The following is a 27,614-nucleotide window of genomic DNA, read 5'->3' on the forward strand; positions in this document are numbered from 1 at the left end:
CAAGCTTTCGGAGGCTTCCTCCTTCCTCAGGTGAATGTTGTGGAAATGAAATCCTCGAACACTTCGCATTTATAAATCACAGAACAATACCTGGTGATTACAGATAGTCTTTCCAACTGCCCGTTGCCAAGGCAATCACAGTGTGCAGACAGAGAGGTGTTACCGAAAAGGCCACCGAATATACAAACCACCAAAAAAAAAAGAGAGAGAGAGGCAGAAACGTAGAAAAGACAGCAAATGACCCGTTATATTAAAAACAGATAACATTTGTTCGCTGGTGGGGTTACGTGTAGCGTGACATGAACCCAAGATCCCGGTTGAGGCCGTCCTCATGGGTGCGGAACTTGGCTATCAATTTCTGCTCGACGATTTTGCGTTGTCATGTGTCTCGAAGGCCGCCTTGGAGTATGCTTACCCGAAGGTCGGTGGCTGAATGTCCTTGACTGCTGAAGTGTTCCCCGACTGGGAGGGAACCCTCCTGTCTGGCGATTGTTGCGCGGTGTCCGTTCATCCGTTGTCGCAGCGTCTGCATGGTCTCGCCAATGTACCATGCTCCGGGGCATCCTTTCCTGCAACGTATGAGGTAGACAACGTTGGCCGAGTCACAGGAGTATGAACCATGCACCTGGTGGGTGGTGTCCTCTCATGTGATGGTGGTATCTGTGTCAATGATCTGGCATGTCTTGCAGAGGTTACCATGGCAGGGTTATGTGGTGTTGTGGATGCTGTTCTCCTGAAAGCTGGGTAATTTGCTGCAAACGATGGTCTGTTTGAGGTTGGGTGGCTGTTTAAAGGCGAGTAGTGGAGGTGTGGGGATGGCCATAGCGAGGTGTTCGTCGTCATTGATGACATGTTGAAGGCTGCGGAGAACATGGCGTAGTTTCTCCGCTCCGGGGAAGTACTGGACGACGAAGGGTACTCTGTTGGTTGCGTCCCATGTTAGTCTCCTGAGGAGGTCTATGCGATTTTTCGCTGTGGCCCATCGGAACTGTCGATCGATGAGTCGAGCGTCATATCCCGTTCTTACTAGGAACGGGATATGACGGAGCGGAGAAACTACGCCATGTTCTCCACAGCCTTCAACATGTCATCAATGACGACGAACACCTCGCTATGGCCATCCCCACACCTCCACTACTCGCCTTTAAACAGCCACCCAACCTCAAACAGACCATCGTTTGCAGCAAATTACCCAGCTTTCAGGAGAACAGCGTCCACGACACCACACAACCCTGCCACGGTAATCTCTGCAAGACATGCCAGATCATCGACACAGATACCACCATCACACGAGAGGACACCACCCACCAGGTGCATGGTTCATACTCCTGTGACTCGGCCAACGTTGTCTACCTCATACGTTGCAGGAAAGGATGCCCCAGAGCATGGTACATGGGCGAGACCATGCAAATGCTGCGACAACGGATGAACGGACACCGCGCAACAATCGCCGGACAGGAGGGTTCCCTCCCAGTCGGGGAACACTTCAGCAGTCAAGGACATTGAGCCACCGATCTTCGGGTAAGCGTTCTCCAAGGCGGCCTTCGAGATACACGACAACACAAAATCGTCGAGCAGAAATTGATAGCCAAGTTCTGCACCCATGAGGACGGCCTCAGCCGAGATCTTGGGTTCATGTCACGCTACACATAACCCCACCAGCGAACAAATGTTATCTGTTTTTAATATAACGGGTCATTTGCTGTCTTTTCTATGTTTCTGCCTCTTTTGGTGGTTTGTATATTCGGTGGCCTTTTAGGTAACGCCTCTCTGTCTGCACACTGTGATTGCCTTGGCAACGGGCAGTTGGAAAGACTACGATCTGTAATCACCAGGTATTGTTCTGTGATTTATAAATGCGAAGGGTTCGAGGATTTCATTTCCACAACATTCACCTGAGGAAGGAGGAAGCCTCCGAAAGCTTGTGAATTTCAAATAAAATTGTTGGACTATAACTTGGTGTTGTAAAATTGTTTACAATTGTCAACCCCAGTCCATCACCGGCATCTCCACATCAGAAATAAAGATGAGATAGGAAGAAATAGGTTCCGTGGGGCAAGAACATGGTGAAATGATGGGTCCACCACGGCAGTCCTGTTTGTGGACCTTGGGAAGGAGGTAGAAGCCGCTGTGCAAGTTTGGGGACTATGAGGTTGGAGGTGGTGGGAAAGAGATCTCCGGAGGAGATGAGGTCAGTGACGGTTTGGGAAACTATGGCTTGATGTTCGGCGATGGGGTCGTGGTCCAGAGAGAGGTAGGAGGAGGTGTCGGAGAGTTGGCATCCAGCCTCTGCAAGGTAGAGGTCTGTTCACACAATAACAATGCCGCCCTTGTCAGCAGGTTTAATGACCATATCGGGGTTGGACCTGAGTGAACGGAGTGCTGCAAGTTCCGAGAGAGGTAGGTTAGAGTGATTGAGGGGAGTCGAGAAATTGAGATGGCCGATGAGAATTGCCAGCGTGACGATGAGATCAAGAGAGGATAAGAGGCTAGAGGGATGAGTCCAAGTGGAATGAGAATTCTGAAGACTGGAGAAAGAGTCCACTGTGTGGTGGGGGGAGGACTCCTGGCCAAAGAAGTGGGCACAGAGGCAAAGGCGACAGAAGAGGAGCTCAGCATCGAGTCGAGCTCGAAAGCCATTGAAGTGGGGGTGTTTGGGGATGAAGCTGAGGCCTTTGTTGAGGACTGATCATTCGCGATCAGAGTGGATAGTGAAAACACGACAAAGGGTGAGATTGGGAGGAGGGATAGGGTCAGAGGAAAGTGAAGGTGAACAAGGATCAGGAGTGGTGTTGATATGAGTTGTTGAAGCTTGCTGTCCGTGACACCTGAAAGGAAGAAAAACATTTTTTTGTTAAAGTGCTGGATATTGCCAGTGTCCCTATCTGGAGGCAGGCCACTTCTTTTTCTCCAGGTTATTTTTAACCTTTCCTCTTAGTTCATCCCCATGACACTTGGAATCATTCTTGTTCTTGAATGAACCGTTTCCAATGTTTGTGAATTCCTTGTGTAGCATGTTGACCGGAATTACTCTCAGCCTTCCAGTGTTCTCTGACCATTGTGTTGTACGCCCTCGCATGACCTCAATAGAAAATGCAGAAAACACAGCAGGTCGGTCAGCATACATGGAGAGAACAGGTGGATAAACTTTTTGGGCCAGGCCCTTCTTCAGAATGGTAAAATGAAAGAGGCTAATCGTTTTAATAGAATCCAAAAAGAGAGAAGGGAGTAAAAAGTACTTAAAGGACCAGAAGACTTGCATGATATAGACATCTCAGCAAGACAATAAAAAGAAGCATTAAAGAAATGGAAGATATTCAAGGCAGTAAGAAGTGCACTAAGGAAAACAAGGAAAAAATGGGACAAATTGAAAACACACAAAGTATATGTCAAGTCAGAAATTAAAACAAACTGCTGGGGAAACATTTGGTCTAATGGCCTCGAAAGGAGGGAAAGAAGAAAAACGCAGTTTTCCCTTCCAGCACTGTGTCCTGGATAAGGATCTCAACTCCAACCTGCATTCTCTCTCTCTCTCTCTCTCTCTCTCTCTCTCTCTCTCTCTCTCTCTCTCTCTCTCTCTCTCTCTCTCTCTCTCCCCATCCCCCAAAACTACCGGACATCAACAGACCAACCCCACGTCACTAGCGTATCTTGCTGTAAAGAAAATGGAGGATTTCGCTGAAGGCTGAAATTACTAGAGTTTTTTTTATTCATTCTTGGGATGTGGGTGTCTCGAGCAAGGTCAGCAATTATTGTCATCCCTAGTTGCCCTTGAGTAGCTGGTGGTGATCCTTCTTCTTGAACCGCTGCAGTCCGTGAGATGAAGGTACTCCCACACTGCTGTTAAGTAGGGAGTTTCAGCATTTTGACCCAGCGACGATGAAGGAACAGCAATATATTTCCAAGTAAGGATGGTGTGTGACTTGGAGGTGGATGATATTTCCATGCTACTGCTGCCCTTTTCCTCCTGGTGGTGGTCATAGATTTGGAAGTTGCTGCATCCTATAAACACTGCAATCACGGTATGCCAGTGGCGGAGGGAGCAGATGTTTAAGGTGGTTGGGCTGCCAATTAAGCGGACTGGTTTTTTCTCAATTGTGTTGTAGCTGCACCCATCCAGGCAAGTGGAGAGTATTCCATCATACTCCTGACTTGTGCTTTGTAGGTAGTGGAGAGGCTTTGGGTGTTAGGTGAGCCATTCACTTCAGAATACCCAGCCTCTGACCTGCTCTAGTAGCCATGGCATTAATGTGGCTGGTCCAGTTGAGTTTCTGGTTAGTCTGTTCAGGTCAGAGAGCTACAGAGTGCCCAGGAGAAAGATAGGATAGCCTTCCTGAAGCTTGTATTAAGCTCCATTAGAAAATAAACTAAAAATGGTGCTAACTCTTCTGGCTCTATATACTCGTGTTTTATAATTCATGACATTTTTTACAAATCAAGAACCAAACGTTTAACGCTAATTTCAGGCATGAATATTTTTTGGGAAGAGAAAGATTGGTATACATTTTTCAGAAGAGAAAAGTTGTACATTTTCTTAACATCATTACAGGATGGCGCATTGATTGCATAGCTGTGCATGTTTGTATCGTAGTTTTACATGTTTCAGAATTTGGTCAGCCATAGGGATGGAGAGTAATAGATACTGGTGCACAGGAGAAGGAGCCAACACTGGCAGGGGTTAGCAGAGAGAGCCACAGATAGTAGAGGGTGGGGAGAAAGACATGAGAACAGGAGGGGAGGAGAGAGACAGACACAAGAAGTGTAGGAGAAAAATATGCAGGGGAGGGGAGGGAAGAGACACAGAAATGAGGGAAAGGGACTGTGTGGTTTAAGAGTGAGAGAGATCCAGGTGAGGGAGAAGGACCAAGGCTGGGATCGAGGAGGCAGAAATGGAAGGTGGAGAGGGAAAGAGGCAGAAAAGGGAGGAGAAAGGAAGGAAGCAGGAGATTGGAGGGGAGACAGAAGTGGGAGGTCAGAGCTATAGTTCGGGGTGAGGGACAAAGGTGGAAGGTGAGAGTGACCAAGAAAAGTGAGACAAAGGTGAAAGAGAGAGAGAGATTAGGGACAGTAGTGGAAGGTGAAAGCGGGTGAGCGACAATAGTTGGGAGGAGGGAGGGAAAGACAATGTCATGGAAGAGCGAGAAAAGTGGGGGAGAGCAAACTAGAAAGAAGGGCAGAGAAAGTAAAGTGGAAAGCGAGGGAGATACTAAATGGTAAAACTTTAAATGGAGTAGAAGGGCATAGTTTAAGAAAAAGTATATGGGGCCTAGCTTTTATAATTCAGGACACATCATAGAACATAGAATGATTACAGCACAGAAGGAGGTCATTTGACTCATCGAGTCCATGCCGGCTCTTTGTAAGAGCAATCTGGTTAGTCCCGTTTCTCCCACTATTTTCCCTGTAGCCCTGCAGATTTTTTTCCTTTCGGAAAGCCACAATTAAATTTGCGTCCACCACCCTTTCAGGCAGCACGTTCCAAATTATAAATACTCGCTGTGTTTTTTTAAAAAAAATGTTTCTCCTCATGTTGCCTTTGGTTCTTTTGCCAATCACCTTAAATCTGTGTCCTTTGGTTCTTCACCCTTCCGCCAATGGGAACAGTTTCTCTTTATTTACTTTATCTAAACCCATCATGATTTTGAACACTTCTATCAAATCTCCTCTTGACCGTCTCTGCTCTGAGAACAACCCCAGCTTCTCCAGTCTGTCCATGTAACTGAAGTCCCTCATCCCTGAAACCATTCCAGTAAATCTTTTCTGCACCCTCTCTAAGGCCTTCACATCCTAAAGTGCAGCGCCCAGAATTGGACACAATATTCCAGTTGTGGCCGAACTAGTTTTTTAACGGTTCAGCATAACTTCCTTGCTTTTGTACTCTCTTCCTCTATTTATAAAGCCCAGGATCCTGTGCTTTTTTAACTGCTTTCTCAACCTGTCCTGCCACCGTCAAAGATTTGTGCACATATACCCCCAGGCCTCTGTTCCTGCACCTCCTTTAGAATTGTACCATGTAGTTTATATTGCCTCCATTACGTTTTGGCAGGAAAAATGATCACTTCACTGTGTCTGCCATGTGTCCGCCCATTCCACCAGCCTGTCTGTCCACTTGAAGTCTATTACTATCCTCCTCACTGTTTACTACACTTCCAAATTTTGTGTCCTCTGCAAATTTTGAAATTTTGCCCTGTACACCCAAGTCCAAATCATTAATATATATCAAGAAAAGGAGTGGTCCCAGCACCGACCCCTGGGGAACACCACTGTACACCTCCCTCTTGTCTGAAAAACAACTGTTCACCACTGCTCTCTGTTTCTTGTCACTCAGCCAATTTCGTATCCATGCTACCACTGCCCCTTTTATTCCATGGGCTTCAACTTTGCTGACAAGCCTATTATGTGGCACTTTATCAAACACCTATTGAAAGTCCAATACACAACATCAACCGCACTGCCCTTATCAACCCTCTGTTACCTTATCAAAAAACTCAATCAAGTTAGTTAAACACTATTTGCCTTTAATAAATCAGTGCTGACTTTCCTTTATTAATCCACACTTGTCCAAGTGACTTTTAATTTTGTCCCGGGTTATCGTTTCTAAATGCTTCCCCACCACTGAGGTTAAACTGCCTGCAGTTGCCGGGTTTATCCTTACACTCCTTTTTGAATAAGGGTGTGTAACATTTGCAATTCTCCAGTTCTCTGGCACCACCCCCGTATCTAGGGATGATTGGAAGATTATGGCCAGCACCTCTGCAATTTCCACCCTTACTTCCCTCAGCAACCTAGGATGCATCCCATCCGGACCAGGTAACTTATCTACTTTTAGTACAGCTAGCCTTTCTAGTACCACTTTATCAATTTTTAGCCCATTCAGCATTTCAATACCACCTCTTACTGTGACTTTGGGAGCATCTTCTTCCTTGGTAAAGACAGGTGCAAAATACTCATTTAGTGCCCCACGCAAGATCTCATTTTTGGTCCCTAACATACCCCTCTGCTCCTAGTACCCGTTTACTATTTATATGCCTATAGAGGATTTTTGGATTCCCTTATGTTAGCTGCCAGTCTATTCTCATACTCTCTCTTTGTCCCTCTTATTTCCTTTTTCACTTCTCCTTTGTACTTTCTATATTCAGCCTGGTTCTCACTTGTATTATCAACCTGACAACTGTCATGCATCCCTTTTTTTTTTGCTTCACCTTATTCTCATCTCTTTTTGTCATCTCGGGAGCCCTATTTTTGGTTGCCCTAACTTTCTCCCTTGTGGAAATGTACCTAGACTGTACCCAAACCATCTCCTCTTTAAAAGCCGGCCATTGTTCAATTACAGTCTTGCCTGACCATCTTTGGTTCCAATTTACCCGGGCCAGATCTGTTCTCAACACACTGAAATTGGCCACCCTCCAATTAAGTTTTTTTTTTACTCTAGATTGCTCTTTGTCCTTTTTGAAAGCACAGAGGTACTGTAACGCTATACAAAACATTGGTTGGACCTCAGAATATTGTCGCGTTTTGGATACCCAAATGATACTTTGTTTTCACAAGGCCTGTGTAATGGTCACTCCTATCAACACTGTTGTGGACACGTGCCTGAGACAAGTAGGTTGGTGAGGATGAGGTCAAGTAGGTTACTCCCTTGTGTTGATTCCCTCACCAGTGCCCTATTTGATCCCTCACCTGACATAGGCCCAGTCTGACGGCTGTGCCCTTCTGGACTTGGCCAGCATGTTAAATACTACCAAGCCATTTTTGGTGGATATTGAAGTTCCCTCTTTCAGAAAAGTTCATGCCCTTGCTTCTTTCGGTGTTTCCTTCAAGTGGTGGTCAAGATGAAGAATACTGATTCATGTGGTCATCAGGAAGTATCCTTGACCTTTTATGACCAGAGCCATGAGACTTTGTGCGTCCAGACCCAATGTTGCGGGCTCCCAGAGCCACTCCCACCTGACTGTATACCACTGTACTCCCACTTCTGGGAACTGATGGGATAGATCCAAGAGACCAAAGTTGGAGGAACAGAGTTCTTGGAGAGTTGTAGGGCTGGATAAGGTTACAGAAATAGAAAAGGGATGAGGTCGCGATGGGGTTTGAACACTAAGATAAAAATGTTAAATTTGAGGCATTGTGGACCAGCTACTGAGCTTGGGGTGACAGGTGAGAGAAATGGTGCGGGATAGGATACAGGCAGCAGAGTTTTGGATGAGCTGAAGTTTACGGAAGGTGGGGGATGGAAGGCCATCCTGTGTCTTTGGATGATGTCGCCAAGGGGCAATATGTAGATGAGGAAATGGAGAGGATATGGATAGATTCTTGGGGGACTCTAGATGTGGCATGAGAAGCCATTGCTGGCAATGCTCTGGCTATGATTGAAAAGATAAGTGTGAAACCAAGTGAGGGTAGTCCCACTGAGCTGGACAACAGAGCAGAGGTCTAGGAAGATGGTGTGCTTGACCGTGTGAACGGCTACAGAGCGGTTTAGAGGGACTGTGCATTGTGATCACAGCTACAGAGGATTTGTGATTTCAATTAGGGTAGTTTCAGTACTGCGGCAGGAGCGGAAACCTGATTAGAGAAATTTACATGTGAAGTTGCAGGAAAGATGGTATGGATTTGGGAGGCGACAATATGTTCAAGGACTTTGGAGAGGAAAAACAAGTTGGAGATGAGGCAGTAGTTTATAAGGATAGGTGATGGAAGGTATAGCCTGGAAGAGGTGGTTATAGTAGGGGACAAGGTGTTACCATCTGAGCCAAGTTTCCGTCAAAGCCATGATGTCAGTGCAGTCATCCACAATAAGATCTTGGATGTCTAGAGCCTTTTTTGCAAACAAATAGACATACTGGAGAGAAATCGAGAGAGGCAGTGATTGTTGATCTTGCAGAGTTCAAGGCAGCACTGGTGAGTGGGGTGGGAAGGATAGGAAGGAGTTTGCTAAGATTACCCCCAGTGGACACGCTGAGAGGAGGATTGGACAGTTGGGGTTGCTACTGGAGACAACGATGGGTGCCTCGGGCTGTTAAAAGAATGCCGAAAGAGGCACAAAGGGTAGCTATGGGCTTATCCCAGGGAGATTCAAGCTTAGGGCAGCGGCAGGGGAGTAGGAAGGTAGAGAAGTAGTGATGGATTGGGGACGCAAAGTACCCAAGAGACATAACTGGGTGACGGAAAGAAGAGGCGACAGAAGAGAGGGTCAAGAGAAAGAAAAAAAGGAACCAGAGCGGCAGCCTAAACGTGCATGCTAGTGGACACAGGTAATCCAGATTACATTGGCAAAGACATGTAGAACATTGATTAGGCCACAGTTTGAGTGCTGGTTAAAGTTTTCAGCATCCCACATTAGGAAGAATATTAGAGCTACAGAATGACACTAGTAATGGGAAGGTATGAAGAAAGGCTCAAATAAAGTGGGCTTTTTTCTCTGGAATTTGTTCTAAAGAAGAAAAAGCCCAACATTTCAAGTCTTTATATTTCTATTTCCTCATACCAGAGCATCCTAGTGAAACTGTGGTACCTTCTCTAAAGATTCATAACCTTCCGATACTGAAAAAATAACAGGGATAGTCAGAGGAAAAAATCTCCACTATACAACATGGAATGTGTTGCCACAAGTGGCTTGTTGAGGCTGAGATTATAACATCATTTAAAAAAGAATTTGGTAAGTATTTGAGAAGGAAGAATATAAAAGGGCACTAGGAAAGGCATTAGCTGTAGTTAATAAGGTAAACACAAGCACAGGCTTAAGAACAAGAAATAGGAGCAGGAGTAGGCCATACGGCCCCTCGAGCCTGCTCCGCCATTCAGTAAGATCATGGCTTGATGTAATTCTGTAAGTTGTGGGCTCATACCTTTGACTCCTCAGTGTCAAGTTTTCTGAGGATCCTGACTAGTGCTAGCGTATACAGAAAGATTATGCTTCACAATTGGATGATGTACATCCAACTGGCGGACCTGTACATGAGGGTGGATCCACTTCCATAATAAATACTGAGTCCCTGGTAGTGTTTTCAATTAATATAATGGGTTTCAATGGCAGTAAATAAAAATGCTGTCAAAACACTAGCCGTGATTAGAAAAAAGGTAGAAGTTAGACATACTTTTGTGACATTTTGTAGCTTAGTAACAAGGGGAATGTTTAACATTAGATTTTTTTTTTCTCCAGCATTTGGTTAGAAGGTAAAATTCCATGATATGTGTTAGACCCATATACAGAACAAAAATAGTGCATGAAAATTGTACATTAAATATTGAACATAGTATACAAGAATTAAAAAGTATGGAGGGATATATAGTAACTATAATGAAATGCTAGCTTAAGATTGGGCAGGACTGGGAGGTTAAAATTCCAGTTTATAATATTTTCAGGAGAGATGGGGAGGAAAGAAAGGGGTGGAGTGGCAGTGATAATGAAAGATTCTATTGCAGTGCGAGAATGTAAAGATGTTCTAGGGGATTGCATTAAGACAGAATTCATATTAGAGTTGAAGTATCATTATAGTTATGGCATTCTGACAATGCACAGGGTTAGAGGAGTATATCAAAGTATAGAGTTCAATGGATAAAGAGAGGTTAAGTTTGTTTAATTTAATAAGATTAGTTGGAGAATAGGACCATTCAAGGATGAGGGAGTGAGTCTAATTGTGGAAGATGAAGGTATGATGAATGTATTAAATATTTTGCACCAGCTTTTACAAATAAATGGTGGAAAGGAATATATAGGTCTACTTGAGAATATGGAACAATTGATAGAGATAATTGTAGAAAAAGAACATAGGAATTACTGGACAAAAAAGATCAAGGTCCGCCTAGTTTGCCTTCAACCATCCTGGTAGTCGCATGATACAATGATAATGGAGTTGTTGACTAATCATAGTTCCAAAGGTGGAGCTATATATTCCTTTCCACCATTTATTTGAATTAATCAATACTAACTGCTTCCACCATCTCTCTAGGGAGTCTGTTCCATAGATTAACCACTCACTCACTGAAATATTGTTTCCGCAGATTAGTTTTGAATTTACCTCCCTTCAAATGCAGACTGTGTCCTCTGGTTCTGCTGTTCTGGACAAGGTGAAATAGCTTGTCTTGGTAGAAATGGTTCTGGAAAATAATTTAGAAAACTCTAGGTGAAGTCATGACTGGGCCATATTGGCATGCACTAGGGTGTTGAAAGAAGTCAGAGAGAACATAGCAGAGGCTCTGATCACAATTTTTCAACACTTCTTTAATATTGAGCAGTAGAACAGCTGAAGTAACACTCTTTTCAAGGGTAACTAGTACACCATGTAGTCTAAGAAAGAACATAGATTTATATCGTGCCTTTTACGACCTCAGGGTGACCCAAAGCACTTTACAGCTATTGAAGTACTTCCAGCATCTGCAGTATTTTGCTTTTGATTTAAGTACTTTTGAAGTGTAGTCACTGTTGTAATGTAGGAAATGCAGCAGACAGTTTGGAACATAGGAACAGGAGTAGGCCATTCAGCCCCTCGTGCCTGCTCCGCCATTTGATAAGATCATGGCTGATCTGTGATCTAGCTCCAAATACCTGCCTTTGGCCCATATCCCCTAATACCTTTGGTTGCCAAAAAGCTATCTATCTCACATTTAAATTTAGCAATTGAGCTAGTATCAATTGCCGTTTGTGGAAGAGAGTTCCAAACCTCTACCACCCTTTATGTGTAGAAATTTTTTCTAATCTCGCTCCTGAAAGGTCTGGCTCTAATTTTTAGACTTGCCCCCTACTCCTAGAATCCCCAACCAGCGGAAATATTTCCTCTCTGTCCACCCTATCTGTTCCCCTTAAAATCTTATAAACTTCGATCAGATCACCCCTTTACCTTCGAAACTCCAGAGAATACAACCCCAATTCAGGTAATCTCTCCTCGTAACTTAACCCTTGAAGTCTGGGTATCATTCTAGTAAACCTACGCTGCACTCCATCCGAGGCCAATATGTCCTTCCGAAGGTGCGGTGCCCAGAACTGCTCACAGTACTCCAGGTGCGGTCTAACCAGGATTTGTATAGCTGCAGCATAACTTCTGCCCCCTTGTACTCTAGTCCTTTGATATAAAGGCCAGTAATTTGCACGCAAGGTCCTACAATGACCTGATAATCTATTTTTCAGTGATGTTGCTTGAGGGATAAATATTGGCCAGGGCACCAAAGAGAACTCTCCTGCACTTTCAATTGTGTCATGGGAGGGTAGACTCCCATATATATTGAAAATGGCACCTCCAAAAGTACACACTCGCTCAATACTGCACTGAAGTGTCAGCCTAGATTATGTGCTCAAGTCTCTGGAGTGGGACTTAAACTCACTTCTCACTCCAAGCCGAGAGTGCTACCACAGCCAACATTGGTTGTGGGAAAATTCTTAGAATCCATAATTTGAGATCACATAGTGAGTATTTAGAAACGCCTAAATTAATCAAGGATAGTCAGCACAGATTTGTTAAATGCAAGTTGTGTTTGACAAATTTTAAGAGTTTCTTTTTATTTAGTTGAAGTGACCAATTGGATAGATAAAGGGAATACAGTAGATATAGTGTACATGAATCTTCAGAAGCTGTTCGATGAGGTATCTCATAAGAGACTTGTTAGAAAAATTCAGGTATATTGTATATGGAAGTGTAGCACCATGGATAGAAAGCTGGTTGATAGACAGGAAACAATGAGATAGAGTAAATGGGTGTTGCTTGGATTGGAGAAGGGTTGGAAGTGATGTACCCCAGGGGTCAGTGCTAGATCCACGTTGGTTCTCGGTGTTTATATATAGATATTTCAACTTGGGTATAGGGAATACAATCTCAAAATATGCTGACACCACAAAAGTAGGATGTTTGGCACAGTGAGGAGAACTGTGAAAGACTTCAGGAAGACGTACAGCAAGTTAGTGGATTGGGTAGAAAGTTGGCAGATACAATATAATGTGAATATGGATGAGGGAATACATTTTGGGAGGAAAACCAGGAATTGGAATGTACACTCAATGGAAAGACATTGAAGGGTGTGGTTCAAATACATAATTCCCTGAAGGTGTAAGTGCCAATAGATAAAGTCATAAAAAGGCTGATAAATTTCTGGATTTTATTAAGAAGTAATGATGAATTTATATGAAACATTGATTAGGCCACAGTTAAAGCATTGTATGTAGTTTTGGGTTCTTCATGATAGAAAGGACATTAAAGCTACAGAGATCATTCAACATAGGTTCACTCGGATGATGCCAGGGATGGGAAACAATATTTGAGGGGAGACTTGAATTACTGGGACTATTTCAACTGCAGCAGAGAAAGCCAAGAGGAGAGTTGAGAGGCTTTTAAAATTGAGTTTTGATGGAGTGAATAGGGAAGTTGGGAGTCGGAGAAAAGGGGTCATCAATTTAAAATGATCAGAGAATGAGGAGAAAGATTAGGAGAAATTTCTTCAGTCGTTAGAGCATCGAATGCTTTGCTACAGAGTAGTTGAGTATTTTGAAGAGAAAATTGACTAAATATTTGAAGCGGAGGAAGATTCAAGGCTATGGGGAATGAGCACAAAGGTGGGATTAGTTTTGGATAGCTCTAGCAAAGAGCCAGCACAGACACAAGGGGACAAAAACATTTTTAAAAATTCTTTCTCAATGTGGGCATTGCAGGCAAGGCCAGCAATTATTGCCCATCCCTAGTTATCCTGAGAAGATGGTGGGCCCATTTGTTGAACCACTAGCAGTTTTATGATTGAGTGACTTGCTAGACCAACTATAGTCAACCACATTGGTGTGGGACTTGAGTCACGTGTAGACCAGACTGGATAAGGACGACGTGTTTCTTTCCCAAAAGGATATTAGTGATTTAAGTTGGGTTTTTACAAAAGTTCATGGTCACTTTTACTGATTCTAGTTTTTTATTTCCACTTTTTTTAAACTGAGTTCAAATCCCACCACGGCAGTTGAGCATTTGAACTCCCATTCTCTGGATCAGCAACATGACCACTGCACTACCATACCTACATATGGCCTACTTCTGTGTTGTATCCTTCCATGGTTCATTGGTTCTTTAGTTGTAATATATTCTTAGATAGAGACAGCACCTTTGCAATATAATTTATGGGATGCAGGTTATGGTCTTGGAGGAATCATTTGACCTGGTGAACTCCCACAGGACTGGAAGTGAACAACGGTAGCATATTCTTTAAAAAGGTTGACAAATGAGACCTATTCAACCACAGGCACATTAGCCCAACATTGATAATGGGTAAAATAATGGAAACTATTGAAAGGGGTAGGTTGGAGGAGGACCTGTACAACAATTAGTCCATAAGAATCAGTCAGTTAGATTTAGATGGGGATGTCCTAACTGACACATCTTGACTTTTAAGAACTTTACAGCTGAAGTCAATAGAGGAACTTCCAATGAACTGATTATTTGGACTTCCAGAAAGCTTTTGAAAAAGTTCCAGGTGGAATGTCAGGTTCACGAGGAGCGAACTAGAGTTAAGTCAAAGTGCTGTAAGGTTTTGTCTTTGTTCACTTAACAGTTATACAATAAACTAGCTGGTTGATTTGCATTTGGCCTTGTGTCCATTAGTTCTGAAAATTTGGAAGTGTGTATGTGTGGGCAAGTGCAAGTTTGATACCTAGATCATATAACAAGGGGGTCTCATGGTCTCTTGGTTCATGCTGTTGTATGCTTAGTTAATGGGTAGTAAAGGTAAACTGAGCATAACAGACATGGGATCCACTTACAGGAGAAGCCAGTGGCAAAATATTATCTAGAGCAGACCTTAATTTTGTAGTTCCATACATGGAATACTGTGTCTGATCACCATACTACAGAAAGAAAGACTTGTATTTATATTCCTGGTTACGTGTCTCAAGGTGCTCAACATATGAGTCACTTTTCAGTTGCAATAACTGTTGATCTGTAGGCAAACATTTTACTATACCAAGATCCTGTATATAGCAGTGAGATAAATGACCAGTTAATCTGTTTTTGTACATATTGGTTGGGGAAAGAATGTTGGGCAAAGTGCATTCATTGGACTGGATACAGAGAAAAGCAAAAAGATTGATCCAGTGTGTAAAGACCATAAGAGATAGGAGTAAGCCATTTGGCCCTTCGAGCCTGCTTCGCCATTTAATGAGATAATGGCTGATCTGATTTTTACCTCAACTCCTCTTTCCTGCCCTTTCCCCATAACCTTTGACTCCCTTGCTGATCAAAAATTTGTCTAACTCAGCCTTGAATGTATCCAATGACTCAGCCTCCACAGCTTTTTGGGGTAAAGAATTCCAAAGATTCACGACCTTCTGGGAGAAGAAATTCCTCATTTCCGTCTTAAACGGGCAACCCTTTATTCTGAGACTATGCCCCCTAGTTTTAGATTTCCCCATGAGGGGTTACATCCTCTCAGCATCGACCCGATCGAATCCCCTCAGAATCTTGTATGTTTCAATAAGATCTCCTCTCATTCTTCTAAACTCCAGTGAGTGTAGACCCTACCTGTTCAATCTTTCCTCATAAGACATCCCTTCCATACCTGGAATCAACCTAGTGAACCTTCTCTGAACTGCCCCCAACGCAAGTATATCCTTCCTTAAATAAGGGCACCAGAACTGTACGCAGTACTCCAGGTGTGGTCTCACCAGCACCCTGCACAGTTGTAGCATAACTTCCCTGCTTTTATACTCCATCCCCCTAGAAATAAAGGCCAATATTCCGTTTGCCATCCAGATTACCTGCTGCACCTGTATGTTGACTTTGTGTGTTTCATGTACGAGACACCCAGATCCCTCTGTACCGCAGCATTTTGTAGTATTTCTCTGTTCAAATAATATTTTGCTTTTTTATTTTTCCTCCCAAAGTGGGAGCAGCTGTGACCTGAGCCCATAATGCTGCACTTGTTCATACTTCACTACATTCACAGGCATGGTGAGTGGAAGCCAAACCCAGAGTGAGTCTCAGTCACGGCAAGAATCCAAGATGAGTGAATTAACTTGGATACATCTCCATCAGCTGCTAATTCTGGAGGCCAATTTCTTGTGAAGGGTTCCTTCAATAGGATACATGTTCTTTGCCTGTTGTTTACTGAACGCTCAATGCAACTATACTTTCTGTACTTGTGTCCTGTATAGAGGACAGAATGTGTACTGTCTCTGACTCTGACCTATTAACAGATCTTTCCCTGTTGTTCAATTGTGATAGAGGTTTTATAAGAACAAGGGAGATACTGACTTATTAGTATTGGGGCCTGGGAGCACTGGGAAAAGGGTTCAGTGTTTGGCAGTAATGGGATGGTATCTCCGGGTCTAACAGTATTTGGAGGAGAGGGGCCTCAGTGTCTGTGAGGTTTGAGGGTCTAGGATTGAGGAGGATTTGGAATGTGTTGAGGATTTTTGTGCACTATGGGGAGATCCTGGGAATGAAGCAAGATTTCAGCTGGACTGGAACTTGGGGAAATAAATAGTGATGTCTTGAGGAGTGTACATATTACAGAGAGGGAGGTGCTGGAAGTCTTAACGCGCATCAAGGTAGATAAATCTCCGGGACCTGATGAAATGTATCCCAGGACGTTATGGGAGGTTAGGGAGGAAATTGCGGGTCCCCTAGCAGAGATATTTGAATCATCCACCGCTACAGGTGAGGTGCCTGAAGATTGGAGGGTAGCAAATGTTGTGCCTTTGTTTAAGAAGGGCGGCAGGGAAAAGCCTGGGAACTACAGACCAGTGAGCCTGACATCTGTAGTGGGTAAGTTGTTAGAGGGTATTCTGAGGGACAGAATCTACAGGCATTTGGAGAGGCAGGGACTAATTAGGAACAGTCAGCATGGTTTTGTGAGAGGAAAATCATGTCTCACGAATTTGATTGAGTTTTTTGAAGGGGTAACCAAGAAGATAGATGAGGGCTGTGCAGTAGACGTGGTCTACATGGACTTCAGCAAAGCATTTGACAAGGTACCGCATGGTAGGTTGTTACATAAGGTTAAATCTCATGGGATCCAAGGTGAGGTAGCCAATTGGATACAAAATTGGCTTGACGACAGAAGACAGAGGGTGGTTGTCGAGGGTTGTTTTTCAAACTGGATGCCTGTGTCCAGCGGTGTGCCTCAGGGATCGGTGCTGGGTCCGCTGTTATTTGTTATTTATATTAATGATTTGGATGAGAATTTAGGAGGCATGGTTAGTAAGTTTGCAGATGACACCAAGATTGGTGGCATTGTGGACAGTGAAGAAGGTTATCTAGGATTGCAACGGGATCTTGATAAATTGGGCCAGTGGGCCGATGAATGGCAGATGGAGTTTAATTTAGATAAATGTGAGGTGATGCATTTTGGTAGATCGAATCGGGCCAGGACCTACTCCGTTAATGGTAGGGCGTTGGGGAGTTATAGAACAAAGAGATCTAGGAGTACAGATTCATAGCTCCTTGAAAGTGGAGTCACAGGTGGATAGGGTGGTGAAGAAGGCATTCAGCATGCTTGGTTTCATTGGTCAGAACATTGAATGCAGGAGTTGGGATGTCTTGTTGAAGTTGTACAGGGCATTGGTGAGGCCACACTTGGAATACTGTGTACAGTTCTGGTCACCCTATTATAGAAAGGATATTATTAAACTAGAAAGAGTGCAGAAAAGATTTACTAGGATGCTACCGGGACTTGATGGTTTGACTTACAGGGAGAGGTTAGACAGACTGGGACTTTATTCCCTGGAGAGTAGGAGGTTAAGGGGTGATCTTATACAAGTCTATAAAATAATGAGGGGCATAGATAAGGTCGATAGTCAAAATCTTTTCCCAAAGGTAGGGGAGTCTATAACGAGGGGGCATAGATTTAAGGTGAGAGGGGAGAGATACAAAAGGATCCAGAGGGGCAATTTTTTCACTCAAAGGGTGGTGAGTGTCTGGAACGAGCTGCCAGAGGCAGTAGTAGAGGCGGGTACAATTTTGTCTTTTAAAAAGCATTTGGACAGTTACATGGGGAAGATGGGTATCGAGGGATATGGGCCAAGTGCAGGCAATTGGGACTAGCTTAGTGGTATAAACTGGGCGACATGGACATGTTGGGCCGAAGGGCCTGTTTCCATGTTGTAACTTCTATGATTCTATGGACTGGGGGAGGGTGTTTGGGAGCTTAGGGACCAGAACTTGGCAGGATGGGTGTTGCTGAGATCTGGCAGTATTGGAGGATAGGGTCTAGTGGCCCTGTGGGTTGGTGAGCCCAGGAGAAGTCAGGAAGCATCTTTCACACAAAGGGTAGCAGAAATTTGGAACTTTTCCCCCAAAAGGCTGTGGATGCTGGGACAATTGTTGCTTTCAAAACTCAGATTTTTGTTAGGTAAAGGTATCAAGGGTTATGGAGGTAAGGAAGGTAAATGGAGCTGGTGTATACATCAACTCGATGACACGAAACTCAAATGTTGTGAACAATGTGGAGGATAGTAACAGACTTCAGGAGGACACAGACTGGTGAAATGGGCAGACACATGGCAGATGAAATTTAATGCAGAGAAGTGTGAAGTGATACATTTTGGTAGGAAGAATGAGGAGAGGCAATATAAACTAAATGGTACAATTTTGAAGCGAGTACAGGAACAGAGACACCGAGGGGTGCATGTACACAAATCTTTGAAGGTGGCAGGACAAGTTGTGAAGGCTGTTTTTTTTTTAAAAAGCATATGGGATCCTGGACTTCATTAATAGAGGGATAGAGTACAAAAGCAAGAAAGTTATGCTGCACCTTTATAAAACACTGGTTCGGCCCCAGTTGGAGTATTGTGTTCAATTCTGGCCACCACACTTTAAGGCCTTCACATCCTTCCTAGAGAGAGTGCAGAAGAGATTTACCGGAATGATGCCAGAGATGAGGGACTTCAGTTATGTGGAGAAGCTGGGGCTGCTCTCCTTAGAGCAGAGAAGGTTAAGAGGAGATTTGATTGAGGTGTTCAAGATCATGAACGGTTTAGAGTAAATAAGGAGAAACTGTTTCCAGTGGCGCAAGGGTCAGTAACCAGAGGACACAGATTTAAGGTGATCGGCAAAAGAGCCAGAGGCGACATGAGGAAACATTTTTTTACGCAGCGAGTTGTAATGATTGAATGCACTGCCTGAAAGGGTGGTGGAAGCAGATTCAATAGTAACATTAAAAAGGGAATTGGATAAATACTTGAAGGGAAAAAATTTACAGAGCCATGGGGAAAGTGCAAGGGAAAGGGACCAATTGGATAGTCTTACAAAGAGCCGGCACAGGCATGATGAGCCAGATGACCACCTCCTGTGCTGTACCTGCTATGATACTATGACCGATCAGCCATGATCTAATTGAATGAGCAGGCTCGAGGGGCTGAATGGCCTATGTTCCTACCAGTATTACACTTGAGAGTTATCTGTATAATAATAACCTGGCAAACATCAGCCAATATCAGTTCAGAAGGAGAAGATCCTGCATGATTGACCTCCTTGTCTTCTTTTGAGGCAGTAACATCCTAAATGAACTGCAGAAAACCCTACAGTGTGTTGTATCTAGACTTTTAAAAGGCATTTGACAAAATTCTGCATAAGTGTTTTTATCCAAGTTCAAAGCTCTGGGAATTCAGGGTAAATCTTGAGAAAGGATAAGATATTGGCTGAAGAGCAGAAAACAGGTATTTGTTGTAGGAGTTATATCAGGGTGAGGGAGGTACTAAATGGGATGCCACAAGGGATTGGTTTCAGAGCCAATACTGTTTCTATTTTACTTGGATTCAGAAACTTAGTGCAAATTGGTTACATTTTTAAATTATGCCATGTGATGCATGGAAGTGGAATTAATAGAGGAATTACAAAAATCACAAAATGAGTTGGGCATAATATGTACGTAGGTTGAAGAATGACAGATGATATTTAATGGGAACAAGTTTTTAATGTATTTCAAAGCGGGAGGAAAAATAGGCAAGACATTTACTCCATGAATGTTGTTGGAAAAAGCCAAAGATGAAGTTGAAGGAGATCTGGGAGTCTCAGCAGACTTGATGCTCAACATGTCTAACCAATGCAGTGCAGCAATAAACAAAGCCAATGGACTGTTAAACCACATAGCCAGAACAGCAGACTACAAAATACAAGAACAATATGCAGTTTTTACACTGCATACACTCAATCTTCCTATGCTCCAAAACAATGAAGACACAAGTTACTAACTCAATACAGGTTCATCATGTCAAGCTAAGCTTCTGAAGTTCAGCTGCTCCAGACTTTTAAAACACAGCTTCTTGTTGCTCTGAGAACGCACAACACCCTCTGTGTCTGAGAGGCAGGCTTTTGGGAACCGCCTCTACCTGGGTTAATTGGTAATCTCACAGTAAAAGAACCTCTGGGGAAGATTGATCATAATATGATAGAATTTCACATTGAGTTTGAGTGACATACTTAAGTCTGAAACTAGAGTCTTAAACTTAAATAAAGCCAATTACAAAGGAATGAGGGTCGAGTTGGCTAAGGTAGATTGGGAAATTAGATTAAAAGGTATGACTGTAGATAAGCAATGGCAAACATTTAAAGAAATATTTTAATATTCTCAACAAGTATACATTCCATTGAGAAATAAAAACTCCACGGAAAAAGTGATTCATCTGTGGCTAACTAAAGAAGTTAAGAATAGTATTAGATTAAAAGAAGAGGTCCATAATGTTGCCAAGAAGAGTAGTAAGTCTGAGGATTGGGAGAGTTTCAGAAACCAGCAAAGGAGACCAAAAAGTTGATTTTAAAAAGGGAGAAAATAGACTATGAAAGTAAACTGGCAAGAAATATAAAAATGGATTCTAAGAGCTTCTACAAGTATGTAAAAAGGGAGAGTAGCAAAAGTAAATGTTGGTACCTTAGAGGCTAAGACAGGAGAAATTATAATGGGGAATCAGGAAATGGCAGAGACATGGAACAAATATTTTGTATCTGTCTTCACAGTAGAAGACACAAAAAGCATACCAAAAATAGTGAGGAACCAAGGGGCTAATGAGAGTGAGGAACTTAAAGTAATATCAGTTGAGGAAAAAGTACTTGAGAAACTAATGGGACTAAAAGCCGATAAATCTCCTGGACCTGATGGCCGACATCCTTGGTGGCTGCAGAGGTAGTGGATGCATTGGTTATGATCTGCCAAAATTCCCCAGATTCGAGAACGGTCCCAGCGGATTGGAAGCTAGCAAATGGGAACATAGGAACAGGAGTAGGCCATTCAGCCCCTCGTGCCTGCTCCACCATTCGATAAGATCATGGCTGATCTGTGATCTAGCTCCATTTACCTGCCTTTGGCCCATATCCCTTAATACCTTTGGTTGCCAAAAAGCTATCTATCTCAGATTTAAATTTAGCAATTGAGCTAGTATCAATTGCCGTTTGCGGAAGAGAGTTCCAAACTTCTACAACCCTTTGTGTGTAGAAATGTTTTCTAATCTCACTCCTGAAAGGTCTGGCTCTAATTTTTAGACTGTGCCCCCTACTCCTAGAATCCCTAACCAGCGGAAATAGTTTCTCTCTATCCACCCTATCCGTTCCCCTTAATATCTTATAAACTTCGATCACATCACCCCTTAACCTTCTAGAGAATACAACATTTAAGAAAAGAGGGGGAGAGATAACTGGAAACTACAGGCCAGTTAGCTTGACATCAGTCGTCGGGAAAATGCTGGAATTCATTATTAAGGAAGTGGTAACAGGGCACTTAGAAAATCATAATATGATTAGGCAGAGTCTACATGGTTTTATGAAAGGGCAATCATGTTTGACAGATTTATTAGTTTTTTGAGGGTGTAACTAGCAGGGTAGATAAAGGGGAACCAGTGGATGTAGTATATTTGTTTTTTCAAAAGGCATTTGATAAGGTGCCACACGAAAGATTGCTATGCAAGATAAGGGCTCATGGGGGGTGATGTACTAGCATGGATAGAGGATTGGTTAACTAACAGAAAAGAGAGTCTGGATAAATGGGTCATTTTCAGGTTGGCAGGCTGTAACTAGTGGAGTGCTGCAAGGATCAGTGCTTGGGCCTCAGCTATTTACAATCTGTATTAATGAATTAGATGAGGGGACTGAGTGTAATGTATCCAAGTTTGCTGACGATACAAAGCGACGATACAAAGCTAGGTGGGAAAGTAATCTGTGAGGAGGACACAAAGAGTCTGCAAAGGGATACAGACAGATTAAGTGAGTGGGCAAGAAGGTGGCAGATGGAGTATAATATGGGGAAATGTGAAGTTATTCACTTTGGTAGGAAGAATAGAAAAACAGAATATTTTTTAAATGGTGAGAAACTATTAAATGTTGGTGTTCAGAGAGATTTGGGTGTCCTGGTACAGGAAACACAAGTTGGCATGCAGGTTTAGCAAGCAATTAAGAAGGCAAATGGCATTTTGGATATTTTTTGATAGATTTTTGGACTCGAGAGGAATCAAGGGATATGGGGATAGGGCAGGAAAGTGGAGTTGAGGTCGAAGATCAACCATAATCTTATTGAATGGCGGAGCAGGCTCGAAGGGCCATCTGGCCGACTGCTGCTCCTATTTCTTATGTTACTTTTTAACTCTAAATTGAGGTGAGGCACTCAGTCTGTTAAGCTGTCAATACAGTTCTACCTTCGATGTGGGTGCAGGCGGCTCTCCATTGTCAGCCTTATCCAAATTCCTATTATGCAAATAAAATGGAACGACATCTGGACCATCAGGTGTTCAAGGAGTGAACATTTCACACTACGCTGAAACGTTTGACGTTCTACATAATCATAAGAAAAAGCAGAGATAGGCCATTCGGCCCCTCGAGCTTGCTCCACCATTCATAGTAACAGAAGCAGGCCATTCAGCCCCTCGTGTCTGCTCTGCCATCCGATAAGATCATGGCTGATCTGTGATCTAACTCCATATACCTGCCTTTGGCCCATATCCCTTAATACCTTTGGTGGCCAAAAAGCTATCTATCTCAGATTTAAATTTAGCAATTGAGCTAGTATCAATTGCCGTTTGCGGAACAGAATTCCAGACTTCTACAACCCTTTGTGTGTAGAAATGTTTTCTAATCTCACTCCTGAAAGGAAGGTCTGGCTCTAATTTTTACACTCTGCCCCCTACTCCTAAAATCCCCAACCAGCGGAAATAGTTTCTCTATCCACCCTATCTGTTCCCCTTAATATCTTATAAACTTCGATCAGGTCACCCCTTAACCTTCGAAACTCCAGAGAATACAACCCCAATTTGTGTAATCTCTCTTCGTAACTTAACCCTTGAAGTCTGGGTCAAAATCCTGGAACTCCCTTCCTAACAGCATTGTGGGAGAACAGTCACCACACGGACTGCAGCGGTTCAAGAAGGCGGCTCACCACCACCTTCTCGAGGGCAATTAGGGATGGGCAATAAATGCCGGCCTTGCCAGCGATGCCCACATCCCGTGAACAAATAAAAAAAAAAAATTCTAGTAAACCTACGCTGCACCCTCCAAGGCCAATATGTCCTTCCGAAGGTGCGGTGCCCAGAACTGCTCACAGTACTCCAGGTGCGGTCTAACCAGGGTTTTGTATAGCTACAGCATAACTTCTGCCCCCTTGTACTCTAGTCCTCCAGATATAAAGGCCAGCATTCCATTAGCCTTATTGATTATTTTCTGCACCTGTTCATGACACTTCAATGTTCTATGTACCTGAACCCCTAAATCCCTTTGGACATCCACTGTTTTTAACTTTTTACCATTTAGAAAGTACCCTGTTCTATCCTTTTTTGATCCAAAGTGGATGACCTCACATTTGTCTACATTGAATTCCATTTGCCACAGTTTTGCCCATTCACCTAATCTATCAATATCCCTTTGTAATTTTATGTTTTCATCTACACTGCTTACAATGCCACCAATCTTTGTGTCATCAGCAAACTTAGATATGAGACTTTCTATGCCTTCATCTAAGTCGTTAATAAATATTGTGAATAATTGAGGCCCCAAGACAGATCCCTGCGGGACTCCACTAGTCACATCCTGCCAATGTGAGTACCTACCCATTATCCCTACTCTCTGTCGCCTTTCGCTCAGCCAACTTCCGAACCAAGTCCGTACTTTTCCCTCGATTCCATGGGCTTCTATCTTAGCTAACAGTCTCTTATGTGGGACCTTATCAAATGCCTTCTGGAAGTCCATATAAATAACATCCATTGACATTCCCCTGTCCATTACTTTAGTCACCTCTTCAAAAAATTCAATCAGTTTTGTCAGGCACGACCTACCTTTCACAAATCTATGCTGGCTCTCTCTGATTAACTGAAAATTCTCGAGGTGTTCAGTCACCCTATCCTTAATTATCGACTCCAGCATTTTCCCCACATCAGATGTTAGGCTAACTGGTCTATAATTCCCCGGTTTCCCTCTCTCTCCTTTCTTAAAAAGCAGAGTGACATGAGCAATTTTCCAATCTGGAGGGACAGTTCCTGAATCTAGAGAACTTTGAAAGATTCATTAAGATGATGGCTGATCTTTGACCTCACCTCCACTTTCCTGCCCGATCCCCATATCCATTGATTCCTTTAGTGTCCAAAAATCTATCTATCTCAGCCTTGAATACATTCAACGACTCAGCATCCACAGCCCTCTGGGGTAGAGAATTCCAAAGATTCACAACCCTCATCTCTCCTCATCTCAGTCTTAAATGTCCAACATCTTATCCTGCGACTATGCCCTCTCGTTCTAGATTCTCCAGCCAGGGGAAACAGCCTTTCAGCATCTACCCTGTCAAGCCCTCTTAGAATCTTGTATGCTTCAATGAGATCAACTCTCATTCTCCTGAACTCCAGAGAGTATAGGCCCATTCTACTCGATCTCTCCTCAAAGGACAACCCTCTCATCCCAGGAATCAATCTAGTGAACCTCCGTTGCACCGCCTCTAAGGCAAGTATATCCTTCTTAGGTCATCCTCCCTTTGAACAGATAATTAACACTTCATATCATCATGGTAACTAGCCTGGCAGCTGGGTACTAGTTTATTATTGAAAAAAAGGTGCTGAATCTTGCATTGCAAATATATCATAAGTTAAGGAGCACAACACAGCTAAAATCCTTAGGAGTATGTAGTTCAGTATGTTGCATTCTGAGATGCTTTACTCTTGTGGCTTCAGCCCTCTGAACCTCATGAACTACTCCCTTGTAACACATGTATTACCCAACATATACTTTTTATGGGTTAAAGGACTGTATATTACAACATAATTTTTATAGATATGTTTGTATTGTGTGTATAATGATTTAGTGTCATGCCCTTTTTCCATCACGTCTGTATGTTAACACTAGTTCTATATTCCGTGGCGTTGCTCAAGCTGCTTTATAACTGTAGAGAAGTTATGTAATGTAGGGGACATTAGGTACACAGATTGACAGTGACCAAGCCAGATTTAATTTTTATTAAATAATCTGGGATTTTTACTGATGCTTTTGAGATTGCATTCCTCAAATCTGCCTTTATTTTGTACATATTCTTTACCTATGTATTTCAGTTTTTTTCCCTTTACCATTTTTAACACTGAGAATAAAACAAGATAGTATGCAAGATGCACAGTTTGAAGATAGATATGATGGCTAATTGTGCTGGGAGGGGGAATGGGGTGTAGATGCACCTGGAGACAGTCCACTGCTTTGGTAGCAGTGGAGTTAGTCCTGGGCTTTTGTCGCACTAAAAGATTATTCTGCACTGGAGTTTGGGAGTACCACAGTGGGCCTGTGGAGTTTGGCAGCATGGGGAGTTTTGATCTGGCATCAATGTGGAAGACAAAGTGGTTGGAATGTGAAGATTGGTTCACTGGCGGATTGCTTGTGTCTGTCATCAGTGAAGAGATGAACAGGGCATGGGTGTCACTGCACTGGATGAGGCGAGATCATGTGTGGCAGCACTGTTTTGTGACTTTCTCAGGGTTCTCTAAATATTAAATTTGGTGTCATGGACATGGTGTGTGTATGTCCCTCCCTTTCTCCTCTTTCCTTTTTTTTTTGCTCAACTCTCTACTCTTTTTCCTCCTTTCTCTTTCCTTCTTTGCTCCTCCTTTCCCCCACCTTCTCTTTTTCTCTTTCTATTTCTCCCCCCGCCGCGCGCGCGCGCGCACACACACACACAGGAGAGAGAGACTTTATCCCATCAGTCTAGTCTTGATCTGAACACTGTTCCTATAAGTGAACGTTCTCACCCAGTTTTTCACGTTTACATTTCTTACTAAATAGTAACAATGACTTTTCTTAGACTGAGGTTTAGTGGTCAGGTACTTGATAGTTGGGCTGCTCTGTGTACTTTTAAGTGTCATTACAAAGTAAACCCCACGTTGGTTCCCCTCAGGTTCTGGAAGAGAAAGAGAAACTCCAGAAGGAGAAAGAAGCTCGGCAGAAACGCCTGGATTATCTTGGAAATGAGCTGCAGAAGCTCCGCAAACAACAAGGTAGAAATTGGCAATGGGCTGCCACAATATTACTGTCCAGTTAAGTTGATGTGCTAAACTGTTTTGATACAGGAATGGTTATAAATGTTTATTGCTGCCATCTTTTTACAGCCCAGCTACTTTAAAACAACCTACTGTCCTTTAAACCCCCATTCCACAAAATAATTGTGGTTGACCGCTATTCCTTTCTGCCTATATACCAACAGTCTGCGTTCTTTACTGTGGGATTTGTTTACTTTGTAGTTAATTTAAAAAAAACTTTGTTTCCGTGGACTTCAAGTCCCAGTAGTGGCCGCTGTTGCAGGCTGCTATATTGAATCCTTGTGGAGGCTGGGTGCCCTACTTTGGAGGGGAAGCTAACCATTTGTCGCTCACTGTGCTGTGAAACCATCATGTTGACTAGGTAAGGATCACTACAAACATCAGTTTACTTGTTCCAAGATTTTTACATTAGAGGCACTGTGGGGTGGGGAAAAAGTAGCCCAAAGACCACCTGCAAGGGTATTGCTTAGGGAATTGGGCACAGTGGGATCTGTATCACCCACCAAGAGAGGCAGGTGGAACCTCATCAAATACTCAGGGCAGTGCCTCTACCAGTGCAATCATTCCTACTTATAGTGTTTACAGATTTGTGTTTCGGCCCCTCCCTCCAGGTGGAGCTTGAACCCACAAACTTATGATCCACAGAACACCAATTGGTCTCCAAACTTGTGTAGCAATCAACAATTTGTTGGCCTGTGCTCCCCTTGGTCAATGGAGGATACAAGAAACTGAAAAATTGCAGTGAGCCCACTGCTGTAAACTGGGGGGGGGGGGGGGGGAGAACTCGAGAGGGAGTTGCGCATTAAATGAGGCGTTAAGTTTTTAAACTAAATCTTCACCTCTCCCTTCCGCCTTTAACGTGCAAAGGGGAATTGCTAAGAAAGAAACGCCGTGAGAAGGATGGACACAAGGACCCTCTTCTGGTTGAAAATGGCAAGCTACAGGAAGATATTGTGCGCCAGATGTCGTTAGTTCGCCAGCAGGTTGAAGAGACGGTCAAAAAGCTATCCGAGCTGGAGAAAGTGGCTCAAATCTTGGGGGTGGTGATTCAAGATAAAAGTTTCAAATCTTCTGACAAACACAAAGATGATATCTTGGAAAAGGTGCTGCTAAAAGGAGAAAAGTTACCATTCTCAAAGGTAGTGACTTTTGAAACACTTATTCAAAA

The 27,614-nt window shown here is 43.1% G+C and overlaps 1 protein-coding gene across 1 annotated transcript in view; it reads left to right on the forward strand.

Moving 5' to 3' along the window:
- The window catches only part of znf318 (zinc finger protein 318), a 72,941-nt gene that overhangs the window by 34,749 nt on the left and 10,578 nt on the right, over nt 1-27,614 (forward strand). Inside the window, exons 6-7 of the mRNA XM_067977161.1 lie at nt 26,305-26,404; nt 27,314-27,585. Of these exons, the coding sequence (XP_067833262.1) occupies nt 26,305-26,404; nt 27,314-27,585 (372 nt within the window). The remainder of the gene's footprint in view (nt 1-26,304; nt 26,405-27,313; nt 27,586-27,614) is intronic.

The sequence above is a fragment of the Heptranchias perlo genome, unplaced genomic scaffold (assembly GCF_035084215.1).
Source record: "Heptranchias perlo isolate sHepPer1 unplaced genomic scaffold, sHepPer1.hap1 HAP1_SCAFFOLD_131, whole genome shotgun sequence".
NCBI lineage: Eukaryota > Metazoa > Chordata > Chondrichthyes > Hexanchiformes > Hexanchidae > Heptranchias > Heptranchias perlo.